The sequence below is a fragment of the Phocoena sinus genome, chromosome 7, assembly GCF_008692025.1.
Source record: "Phocoena sinus isolate mPhoSin1 chromosome 7, mPhoSin1.pri, whole genome shotgun sequence".
NCBI classification, from domain to species: domain Eukaryota; kingdom Metazoa; phylum Chordata; class Mammalia; order Artiodactyla; family Phocoenidae; genus Phocoena; species Phocoena sinus.
In genome coordinates this window covers 64003215-64016525 of record NC_045769.1, presented here as the reverse complement: position 1 = coordinate 64016525, position 13311 = coordinate 64003215, and the positions used below count along the sequence as shown (strand labels likewise).

General features: G+C 40.1%; 1 protein-coding gene across 3 annotated transcripts in view; it reads right to left on the bottom strand.

Annotated features, from left to right (window-relative positions):
• ABCB11 (ATP binding cassette subfamily B member 11) overlaps positions 1-10844 on the bottom strand; it is an 84818-nt gene extending 73974 nt beyond the window's left edge. For all 3 annotated transcript variants that reach the window (XM_032637577.1, XM_032637578.1, XM_032637579.1), the window contains exons 1-4: positions 10769-10844; positions 9233-9254; positions 6215-6269; positions 5202-5440 (exon numbers count right to left, since the gene is read on the bottom strand). In XM_032637577.1, the coding sequence (XP_032493468.1) occupies positions 5202-5440; positions 6215-6269; positions 9233-9254; positions 10769-10844 (392 nt within the window). The remainder of the gene's footprint in view (positions 1-5201; positions 5441-6214; positions 6270-9232; positions 9255-10768) is intronic.
• Positions 10845-13311: the final 2467 nt, after the last annotated feature.

The window sequence follows — 13311 nt, the reverse complement described above, 5'->3', positions numbered from 1 at the left end:
CACATACTTCCATCTTTCTCACATTTCTGGAGGCCAGAGGTCTGAAATCAGCTTCACTGGGTTGAAATTCAGGTGCTGACGGGGTTGTACTTTCTCCAAAGGCTCTAGGGAAGAATTTGTTTCTTCCCTCTTCCAGCTTCTGGTAGCTACTGGCATTCCTGAGCTTGGGACATCACTTCAAACTCTTCCTTGATAGTCACCTTGCCTCTTTTTTTCTCTATAGTCAAATCTCCCTCCGCCTCTTTTTAGTAACTGTCCCTTTAAAAAATACTAGTGATTGCATTTAGGGCCCACCTGGGTAATCCAGTATAATCTCCCCCAACCCAAGATCTTTAAGTTAATCACACCTGCATAGACTCTTTTTTCCATACAAGGTAACATTTGCAGATTCCAGGGATATCCTACATATTTTGGGGGGCCATTATTCAGCCTACTGGAGCTACAGTCAAAATATAGATACTGGGGCTTCCCTGGTGGAACAGTGGTTAAGAATCTGCCTGCCAGTGCAGGGTACACGGGTTTGAGCCCTGGTCTGGGAAGATCTCACATGCCGCGGAGCAACTAAGCCCATGTGCCACAACTACTGAGCCTGCACTCTAGAGCCTGCATGCCACAACTACTGAAGCCCACTGCGCCTAGAGCCCATGCTCCGCAACAAGAGAAGCCACCGCAATGAGAAACCTGGGCACCGCAACGAAGAGTAGCCCCCCGCTCAACACAACTAGAGAAAGCTGGCACGCAGTAACGAAGACCCAATGCAATCAAAAATAAATTAATTAATTAATTTTTAAAAATATAGATACTATTAGGTGTTGGTAAGAATGTGAAGAAATTGGAAGCCTCACACATGTTAGTGGGAATGTAAAATGGTACAGCCACTTTGAAAACAGTCTGGAAGTTCTGCAAATGGTTAAACATTTATTTATCATATGACCCAGAAATTCCACTCCTAGGTATATACTCAAGAGAATTGAAAACATATGTCCACAGGAAACCTTGTACATAAATGTCCATAGCAGCATCATTTGTAATAACCAAAAAGAGGAAGCAACTCAAATGTCCATCAACTGATGAATGGATAAATCCACTCATTATATCCACACTATAAATGTATTATATCCATACAATGAAATATTATTCATCAATAAAAAGAAATGAAGTATGATTCATGCTACAATGTGGATGAACCTTGGAAACATTAGGTTAAGTTAAAGAAGCTAGTCACAAAGGACCACATGTTATATGATTCCATTTTCATGAAATGTCCAAAATAGGCAAATCTACAGAGACAGAAAGTAGATTAGTGGTTGTCTAGGGCTGAGGGGGGATGGGGAATTGGGGAGTGAAATTTAAGGGATATGGGGTAGGGGGGTTGTGTGCTAATAAAAATGTTCTAAAATTGATTGTGGTGATGAATGCACAGCTCTATGGATATACTAAAAACTATTGAGTTTTATACTTTAAGTGGATGAATTTTACGGTATGTGAATTGTATCTCAATAAAGCTGTTTTTCAATGTACATTGTCTTACAGTGTCTAACTTCAAAATAGTACTTGAGTGCATAAGCTAAATGTACATTGCTAAGAAAATAGACTGAAATCCAAGAGAAAGTACAGACTTGGATTTTTGCATCGATGCATCCATATGTGGGGCAGGTAAGGACACAAACTTCCCAATGGCTGTGGTAGTGAGCCTCCAAGGAGCCCTTGATTGTTTTTGTCTCCTGGTATTCACACTCTTGTGTAATCCTCACCAAAATTATACCAGGGCTGGTCTGTGTGACCAACAGAAAATGGCAGAAATGATAGTATGTCACTTCCACAATTAAGTTACAAGACATTGTAGCCTCCATTTGAGCGTCTACACTTTAACTGGATTAAAAAAAAGAAAAGTATGGGGCTTCCCTGGTGGCGCAGTGGTTAAGAATCTGCCTGCCAATGCAGGGGACACAGGTTCGAGCCCTGGCGTGGGAAGATCTCACATGCCATGGAGCAACTAAGCCCGTGCAACCACAACTACTAAGCCTGTGCTCTAGAGCTCGTGTGCCACAACTACTGAGCCCACGTGCCACAACTACTGAAGCCGATGTGCCTAGGGCCCATGCTCCACAACAAGAGAAGCCACTGCAATGAGAAACCCACACACCGCAACGAAGAGTGGCCCCTGGCTCGCTGCAACCAGAGAAAGCCCGCGCACAGCAACAAAGACCCAACACAGCCAGAAAGAAAGAAAGAAAGTATTTCCTTCTTTCTTCTTCTTTCATTCTGTTACCTTATTATTTGACTATTCTGAGCAAATAAATTCTGAGAAGCTAATCAGGAGGCCTAACGTTCTGTAATCCTTTTTAGCCTTATTCACCAAGAGCCATTTGAAAGGAGGCTCCAGCCTAAAATTCCATCCAATGGATTACAATTGATATGTGGAAACCAATACAATGAAAGAGAAAATCCAGCTCCTACATTATACATGCATGCTTATGTTGATAAAATCATTGAGTTGCCTTGTATAGTTCAAGACCAACACACCAATTATAATAGGTGGAGACATTGTACTTTTAATGATATACATTTTCCAGGAAAGAAAGTTGTGAAAGAGTTGGGTAATTTTGGAGGTATGTTTACTACTTACAGGTAAGAAAATGTCCCCTCCCTCTCTTCTGTCCCACCCAAGTCCATTTTCACAGTGATCTTACCACACGAAATCTAAACATTTATTCAGAAGTGCACAAACAGTATTCATGTCAATGACCATAATAGCTCACGATTAAAATATTTAACTCGTCGATGGAGTTCCTGGTAAAGGAAAGGCCTGAGAAAGGTGTGATCTACACAATCAAATATCTATTTACATGTTTGGTATCATGTGAATTCAGCCAAAGCCAAGGAATTTCTGAAAACCCCTATTTGCTCTGAATTATTTGCTCACTCTCAAGTATAGGACCCAGTAAAAATGAATAAAGTAATGGGTAGCCATGGTGAATTCCTTTCTAATGGATGCCAGTGATGCAGACGTTAAAGGCAGATTCATTCTTTAGTTCATCTAATAAATATTTATGAGCATTTGAGACAAAATATGTCTCAAATTTTTAGTCCCTCTAACATTTATTTCCAATTTTTTTTTTTTTTTTTTTTTTTTTTTTTTGCGTTACGCGGGCCTCTCACTGTTGTGGCCTCTCCCGTTGCGGAGGACAGGCTCCGGACGCGCAGGCTCAGCGGCCATGGCTCACGGGCCCAGCCGCTCCGCGGCATGTGGGATCTTCCCAGACCGGGGCACGAACCCGTGTCCCCTGCATCGGCAGGCGGACTCTCAACCACTGCGCCACCAGGGAAGCCCTATTTCCAATTTTTAAGACATAACAGGATATACTTTCAGGAATTTTCCCTTGAAGAATTTATCTTCATGAGTTATTAATGATTGGGGTCAATTTACATCATACATAAGTCTGAATGGATTTTTTTCAAAGGGGGAAAATGGATTAGCTTACATTTTGTAGTCATATCACTCTGTAAAAATCGTTCAATTCTGTTCCCCAACATAAATGAAAGACTTAAAAGACTGTCATTGGGAATTCCCTGGCTGTCCAGTGGTTAGAACTCTGCGCTTTCACTGCTGAGGGCTCGGGTTCGATCCCTGGTTGGGGAACTAAGATCCTGCAAGCCACGTGGTACAGCCAAAATAATAATAATAATAATACTGTCATTGAAGACAGTCTCTCTTTTACGCAAATTGTTCGGAGTGTTACTTCCAAATTTAGAAGAGAAATATACATATTTAGACATTGGAAATTTATTTCTTATGAGTACGCTTATTATTTGTTAAGTCTAATTCTGCACATTGTATGTTATCCTGTACTTTCCTGTCAAGTGCTAACCAGTTTATAACTACGTACTTATTTGCGTGGTCGTTGATTTCATTATGGTCTCACCAACTAGACCCAAGCTCCACAAATACAAGGACCATGATTCATAAGGTACCACTGTATCCATGATGCTTACACATTTTCCTGGTACATATAATTGGTGTTCCAAAAATTTTGGTTAAATTAGTAAATGAACGAAAGACGCTAACAACAAATAATATTATGGAAGAACATCAGTGATTTAGAAGGATTTGTCATAATCTGGAATCAAGTCTGTAGAAAAATTTTTAAATGAAGGAGAAAAATATAAATTCACTTGGGGGCGCCATTCCAAGTGTCTTTCTAGCTAGGATGTACCCTGCCCTTGGTTCTTGAACCTGAGTGGGTTCATACGTGCAAATGAGCTTGTTCTGGCCCTGAGGCAGCATGAGGCAGGGTGCAAATTCCATGTTATGACAGTGAATCAACTCTGTGTACACTACAGACTCACTGATTACAAGGCAGCCTGTCGGGCTTATCACAGACAGAACAGAAGCATGGTGAGCTCTGGTTAATTCTGCATGGCTGTCTTCTATTCATAGCACCACATCACTCTTCCACAGAAACTCAACTGCTAACTGAGACCAACGGCCCCTATTCCAAGTCCTAGAGCACAGGAATGATGAAATTCCCATTGTAGAGAGAAGGCTGGGGATCAAGTGAGTCATCTGGCGTGGCCACAGCAGCTGAGGAACAGAAGGGAGGAGAGGAAGAAAGAAAGAAAGAGAGAAAGAGAAGGAAAGAAAGAAAGAAAGAAAGAAAGAAAGAGAAAAAGAGAGAAAGAGAAAGAAAGAAAGAAAGAAAGAAAGAAAGAAAGAAAGAAAGAAAGAAAGAAAGAAAGAAAGGAAGGAAGGAAGGAAGGAGGGAAGGAAGGAAGGAAGAAAAGAGGGAGGGAGGGAGGGAGGGAGGGAGGAGGAAACAGGAAAGAGGAAAAAGGAAGTCTTGGATATGAGACATGACAAGGACTCAAGTAAAATTCATGGGTCATCCTCCAACTGCATCAAGTATTGGTAGTGTCATCCTCAAGCCTGTGGTCTACAAAGTGGTGAAATCTGGGTGATGTATTTAATGAGCAATTTCCAGTTCTGGGTTTTGCTGTTGTTGTTATTAAGCTTTAAAAATCCGGTAGGACAGGAAGAACTTCAGGGCAGAGTAATTTATAGAAATAAGGGTAAATTTATGTTTCTTTTTGCTCTGTGTTAGACACCACTCCAGCTCAGTCCATCAGGTTCTCTTCACACATTTTGAATTACAATCTAAGATACAAGCCAAAACAGTGAAAAGTAAAAAATAGCAGCCTACCCACAGCGCGTTCCGTTTGTCACGTTCTGGTAGAGGGAGCTGTTGGTCCATACTATCGTGTTATTCACACATGCTTTTCCAGGGATCTTGAGTTCTTGTAATTCCATGTCATACTCAATAGAAACATCTGTCATTGTGCCAAAAATCAGTAGCACGCCTGGATAGGCTACTCCATGGAGAAATGCACATAAACTTCCCACAGACATCAGCCAAATGTCAGTCTTTGAAGAAAATCGAAACTTGAAAAACAAAGGATTCAGAGATCATCTATGGGTGAAAAGCAGGAGAGGTAGGAGGACTATTTAATTTTAGTTACTAGATTCTGATAAATAGTATTCAACACGAAGTCTTAAGGGAATCATCTTAATTGAAAGGTAGAGTTCTCACTAATATTGAAATAAACGGTACGTCGATTATCTAAATCATTAGACTCTTACATTGTTAGTTCATGTTATCTCTTTCCTAGTCTCTTAATTCATTCTCTTTATCTCAGGAGCTGACTTTAGTTCTTAGATATTCATTCCCAGCTTAAGGGGGAAACAATCACTGGCACAGATGCTATTGCCATGTAGATATTCTGTGTGGGTTATTCAGCAATTGTATAAATTAGCTCCCAGAACTGATACTGACAATGAAGAGTGCCTATTTGTGCCCAGAAATGCCTCCACTCTGCAAATTTGAGAAAAATACCTACACTATGGAATTTCTAAAGATGTCATAAGAATAAGTATACATGACATGATTACTATGATAATTTTCCTTACTAAAATGATAATTAGGGGCTTAGAGATTATCTTCTACAACACTTTTATGATCTACCAGATAGAATTTGTGTGTTTAATCAGCAATAAATTTCTAATTGCTATTCAACATGTTATCACGTAGACAGTTTATGACTGAAAATGTGATCATTGTAGCTAAAAAACCTGCCAATGTGACTATAACATTTCCTCCGCCACTTGAACAACTCACAGTGGCAAAACCTGTGCCATAAATCAGCACAGCTTTATTACCAATTGAAAGAAGCCAACTTGACTGCTGCCACCTTTCTTCTTCTTATCTTCTAACCTGTGGAGGAAAACACAGGGGTTTAAAGACCACCTTTTCCAAAACAATGAGAAATTCTTCCTAGATGGTGATTTTATGAGTCATTCTTTAGTAAGAAAGAAAGCCCCCACTAACTGTGAAATTCTTTCCAAAACTGGTATCTTAAAAATTAACCAGGGGGCTTCCCTGGTGGCCCAGTGGTTAAGAATCCGCCTGCCAATGTGGGAGACATGGGTTCGAGCTCTGGTCCGGGAAGATCCCACATGCCGCGGAGCAACTAAGCCCATGCACCACAACTACTGAGCCTGCGCTCTAGAGCCTGTGAGCCACAACTACTGAGCCCACGTGCCAAAACTACTGAGCCTGCACTCTAGAGCCTTCAAGCCACAGCTACTGAAGCCCGCGAGCTGAGACCCTATGCTCCACAACAAGAGAAGCCACCATAATGAGAAGCCCGTGCACTGCAACGAAGACCCAATGCAGCCAAAAATGAATAAATAAGTTTATTTTTAGAAAACTAAAACAAAAACTACCAACAATGACCTACTGTATAGCACAGGGAATTCTGCTCAATATTCTGTAATGGCCTAAATGGGAAAAGAATTTGAAAAGGAATAGATACATTTATAAGTATAGCTGAATCACTTTGTTGTGAAACTAGCACAGCATTGTTAATCAACTATACTCCAATATAAAATAAAAAAAAATTTTAAACTGGCTATTACTTTCAGATTTACCTCTTCTAGAGATTTCAGTATAGCTGTATCTCTTGTTCAGTAGAGATTCACTGAGGTCTTTCTGAGAGGTGCTAAGAGAAAATTAAAAGTACTCTGTACTCCCTGTTACAGTAGCAAATAACTATTGGACCTCAGCTTTGAACCTCGGCCTCTTTCTACCTACATTTCCCTATAAGTTGAGGTGGTTGGATTATCTGATTTATAGCTTCCTTCTCGCACTTAAAAATTTTACAACTACATTAAATATGACAAAAAATTCAAAAAAACTCCCATACTTCCCATAAACTCATATTTATTTATTATTTCTTATTCATTTTATTGCTCATAAAATCGTACTCCACCCATCCTTGAACTTTTCAACTCCAGGGATCTCCACTTCGCCTGAGTCATCCATTCACGAATATACCCCAGGTCTTGTTTTCACCAGGAACTAGTCTACTCTATTGGCTCTTTGGGACTGAGCATGCATCTTGTTTTCTCATGTCCTTCCTCCTTCTATACCTATTTGTCATCTCAGTTGAGACCCGCAGTCCTTTAAACTCTCCATTTACTTACAATCACTAAACCCCATCAAGATTTTGCTTCCTTACTCAGGCAACCTAAGTGCCACCGCTGGCCATTTGGACAACACTTTCACCATCATCCTCAATCCTTTTCCCCAAATCCATCCTTGGAAACCCCATCTCTGCATTCAGCCAGCTGTTCCCCCTTCTCCTGAAGCCAGGCTGCTGGGCCTGCTAGAGACAACCTCTCCACCATCTGAAAGGTGCTGCACATGCTGTGCTTAGCACTTGGCTGCCCTAAGCTTCCCTTCTAGCTCAGAGTAGAATCACAGTTCCTTGCTGACACATCCACAGCCCTCCGTGGTCTGGCCAGTTGACTCTCTGACCTTGTTTTCTCCTACTTCACTCCAATTTTCACCACCTGAGCACCTGGCCTCTTTGCTGACTTTTGTCCATGCCAAATTTGTTCCCACCTCTGGGTGTTTGCACTTGCTACTTCCTCTCACCAAAATGCTCTTTCTTCAGATATCTGCATGGCCAACTCCCTCACCTCCTTCATACCTTCTCTCCAAAGTCACCTTCTCAATGGAACCTTCCATGGCCAAAGTCTTTAAAGTTTCAACTCTCCCCTACATCATTTCAAATCTCCATTTCCTTGTTTACTTGTTTCTTCTTAGAAAGGGAGTGATAAATCATCACTAGCTCCCATGCTATATATCTTATTTATTTATAGTGTTTATTATGTATCCTTCATTAAGGGAGGGAGCTCTTCAAGGGCATGTGAGTTCCTCAAGGACAGAGATTTTTGCCTACTTTGTTCTTTTCTATATCCTCAGCACCTAAGCCCAGTATGTCAATTAATATTTGTGAAATGAATGAATGAATGAGTATGGTCTCCAACCTCAGCTCAACCCACAGCACTGTACTTCATCCCTCTACAGATTGTTCCCATTCCCCTAAGCAGCTTTATCAAATTTTCACTGTCATCTTCTCATCCTACGTTACCACACTTATCAGGAGAAAGGTTCGTATCCTCTAAAAACCAAAGCACTCACTCAGCTTTCCTGCTCATCCTCATTGCAGCTCATTCATCAGCATCCATGCCCTCTTCCATCTCTTTCCCACCCCGTGAGAAAGAATGGTTATTCTGCACCCAGCTGACCCTACCCTCCAAGTCCAAAGCTAATGTTACCACAACTACCACCTCTCTCTGCCATGAATTACTTAAAATGTCTTAAATACCTTCAACCTCTCCCTTTCCACCACCTCTATTTCAGAAACTTAGCTGGTACCTCCTTGTTTTCTAAATTAGACTCCTTTAATCCTGCCCTCATACCGAGTATGATTAAGTGGCATTTGTTTTATAAGAGAATTTAAACTCTTAAAGAGAAACATCTAATAATTACATTTTAGGTTTCTACTATTTGCTTTTGGGAAGAATTGGGCTTTCTTCTCTGTGCCCATGAAATCATACTTGTCCGATTTTTCCTCTGCTCATTTAGGTCAGAAATTCTGTGGTGTTCCTGGACATACAAGGGAGATTTGGGCCTAATCCAGAAGGAATATTCCCAAAGGTTTTTGAAATTAAATTATAGTAATGTTTTAAAGAGAAAAAGAATGGATTATATATACCATTTTGTAGGCAGTACAATGTGTGTAAAAATATTGCTTCTGCTTTGTGCCTTTTATGGGAATATTAGGAAATTATTTTGAAGATGTGATGCATTGTTGAGTAGTCACTTACTTTGATTTCTTATCATTGTCATCTGTCAGGATAAAAACAATACATAAAGCAGTTAATAATAATGACAAAATGAAACATAGTCATTAACAATTTTGCTCTGGAAAACCATTTCTATAATCACTTTTATTCATGGAATGATGCAAAATAATTATTTGCTTTTTCATCTCTCTCTCTCTCTCTCTCTCTTTCTCTCTCTCTCTTTCCATATTATAGAAGACATTTTTTTCACATTCAGGACTGCTGCCTTGACTACGTTTCTTGACTTTTCTCCAGAAAATGAAATCTTTTTACCTTCTGGATGTCAACTAAAGACCAACATTTCTAAATTAGCTAAAGAAAGTCTGATTTTTTGAACTACCAAATAAAATGAATATTTATTTCTTGTTTGGTTCTTTATAAACATCAGAATTTGTCTACTTAAAATGCGGACCACAAATCAACTAAACAATAAGATATCATTGACACCCCCATGCCAGTAGAAGCCATAGGATTGAGCCACATACTATTTTCCCCAGCATAGGTCAGAGCAGACAGAGGGGAGGAGGTGAAAGTGGGCGCTCAGGGTCCTGAGTGTAGGGAAACCACAAGGAAAGGAACCCGAGGTGCTAATGCCAACCATTGTCATAGGACAGCACATCCTGGTTCCCCTGGCATTTAAATTTCATGTCATTTCATTTCATCAAGAGTAAAGATGCGGGGCTTCCCTGGTGGCGCAGTGGTTGAGAGTCCGCCTGCCGATGCAGGGGACACGGATTCGTGTCCCGGTCCAGGAGGATCCCACAAGCAGCGGAGTGGCTGGGCCCGTGAGCCATGGCCGCTGAGCCTGCACGTCTGGAGCCTGTGCTCCGCAATGGGAGAGGCTACAACAGTGAGAAGCCCGCGTACCGCAAAAAAAAAAAAAAAAAAGTAAAGACGCATTACAGTGTAGATAGAGATTAACCTCTTAGGTTTGGGAATCAGAACCAGATTAGGATTACGGCTCCATTAATTATTAGTCACACGATCTTCGCCAAGTTTTCAAAAATGTATCCAACTCTCTGTTTCCTCTTCTATAAAATGTAAAATAATAGGATTAAAAGAAATAATAATAATAGCTTAGAATCATCTGCCCTCACTACACACCATGTACTAGTGCTACACACATTACCTCACTCTGGCCAGCAGAGTCTTTGTACTGTTCCTCTCAGGGAGCAACGCTCACTAAACATTTACTACTATAATCAATTATAACAATATACGAATAAAGGTAATAATAATAGCCAGTGCTAGAACAACCCTACTCTACCCAGGGAAGAGATATTTATAGGTGAGATGCTTTCACTCACCCAGGATTTGTGCGTTCTTACCTAGCACTCTCAGCCATTCCACTAGATGGATTCTAGGGAGAAACACCTAGAGTATGTTAGAAGACCATCCAGTAACAGTTCTACTTATTGCCATTGATTTTTCTCTTCTCCTTAAACCTTCACTAGCTTGTTCCACTTTTGTTCTCACCTCTCTTTGTACAAGAGACAGTAAGAGAAAAAAGCCACTTACATGATCTATCTGACTCAAAACCATGATTGTCCTCTCCAGATTTCTTCACGCTGCGAAGAATTACTGAGTCAGACATGGTAATTGCAGTCCACAGCCAACAACTCTAGAAAATAAAATAAAAGAATCATTGTGATTATTATTTATTTTCTCCTCCTTAACCAAAGTAGCCAAGTGAAAGAATAATTTGGTTCAAGAAATTATCTTCATTAACAATCTCAGACAAAAGTAGATTTTTTTAATTGGTTAATAACCCCGTGAAAGAGTCTAATTATTAGGAAAGATGAACCCAAACCATTGATTATGACTTTCTCTGGTTGCTGGATGGATAGTTGCTTTTTATTTATTTGTTCTTTCTGCTTATCTGTGCTTGCTTGCTTGATTGATTTTTTTTTTAATGAGTAAAAATAAAAACCACTAGAAGGGCACAGCCAACTGGTGACATTCTTGGGTCAGTAGAGTTGACCAACAACAACCAAATACTGGTGGGTAGGTTTCAGTGTTCCTTTGTAAATGCAGCCCCTAGATCCAGAATATGGAAAGTCCAGCATGGACCAGGAGAACTGCTACCTAATTCATTTTATAACACAAGGATAACCTTGACTTCAAAACAAATAAAAATGTTATAAGAAAAAAAATAGAATTATAATTATTTTTGAAAGTAGAGTTTAGAATGCTAAATATGTTCAATATAATCTAGCAGTTTATGAAAAAAACATAGTGAGCAACGTTGATCCCAGAAATGCAATGATTGTCTAATGTAAAAAAATTGGATCATCCTGATAGATGGAGAAAAAGTATTCAGTAAAAATTAATATCCATTCCAGATGTTTAAAAGCCCATAAAATTAGAAAAGTCATTACATTGCAACCCAATGAATGAATTTGGGTACTGATCAGTGACAAATACTAAAACCATTCATTGAAATACTGGCAAAGATTAAATATCCAATAGTGCAAAGTGTTGTGAAGATATAAAGACATTACACTAAGTTGTCAAATCCCCTTAAGCTTCTCTTAGCCATGACAATTTCTTATAAATTTCTTCTTTCTGATGATCTTGGCAGTTTTGAGAAGTACTGAACAGTTATTTTACAGAATGTTCCTGAAATTGGGATTTATCTGCTGTTTTTCTCATGATTAGACAGGAGTTGTGTGTTTTGGGGAGGAAGACCACAGAGATAAAGTACCCTTCTCGTTACGTCTAGCAAATGTACTATCAAGATGATGGTATCTATCAACATGATTTATACAAAATAAATTTTAAAAAATAAACTCATTATTAAGAAGCAGAGTGAGAGGGACCTCCCTGGTGGTCCAGTGGTTAAGAATTCACCTGCCAATGCAGGGGACACAGGTTCAATCCCTGGTCCGGGAAGATGCCACATGCCATGGGGCACCTAAGCCCGTGTGCCACAACTACTGAGCTCATGCACTGCAACTACTGAAGCCCATGGGCCTAGAGTCAGTGCTCCACAACAAGAGAAGCCACCACAATGAGAAGTCTGCACACCACAACAAAGAGTAGCCCCCACTCGCCGCAACTAAAGAGAGCCCATGCGCAGCAATGAAGACCCAGCACAGCCAAAAAAAAAAAATAATGCAGAGTGTGAAACATTAACTATGTAGCTTAGGAGGTCAGTGAAAAAAATACTAAAAAAAACAAATTCAGAACTCTTTTATCCAACAACAAAATTTCTTTAACATAGCAATATTACATTCAGGCTGCAATGTTTGCTGGTTATAACATTTTTGAAATTTTGACCAAATTTTTTTTTCAAAAAGCAAAGAAAGAAACTCTTTGAAAAATGAGAAAATAATAAAACAACATGAACCATAGTTGTAATATTGCATTTCCTAATTTTAAAATGAGACTCTTTTGTGTGTGTGTGTGGTACGCGGGCCTCTCACTGTTGTGGCCTCTCCTGTTGCGGAGCACAGGCTCCAGACGCGCAGGCTCAGTGGCCATGGTTCACGGGCCTAGCCGCTCCGCGGCATGTGGGATCTTCCCAGACCAGGGCACGAACCCGTGTCCCCTGCATCGGCAGACGGACTCTCAACCACTGTGCCACCAGGGAAGCCCAAAATGAGACATTTTTTAAAACTCCAGTCTCCAATTATTTTTTTTCCTGGCTTAGCTCTTCATTTAAAAAGGTTTCTTTCCACTGGTGTGCAAATATTTGGCAATGTTTAGAGGCCACTGGCATAATGTCTTGCCTGTGAACTTTGGAGTTCCACAGATCCCAGTACTGCCTACGGCTTCACTCTATGTTGTTGGATATGTTTTTTAACCTTTCTCCAGGCCCTGATTTCTCCACGTTTTAAGTCAATGGAATACTACTCAACCATGAGAAAGAAGGAAATCCTACCATTTGCAACAACATGGATAGAACTTGAGGACATTATGCTTAGTGAGATAAGCCAGACAAAGAAAGACAAATATTAATGATCTCACTTTTATGTGGAATCTAAAAAAGCTGAACTTGTAGAAACAGAGAGTAGGATGGTGGTTACCAGGGCCCGGGGAGTTGGGGGGAGTTGGGGAGA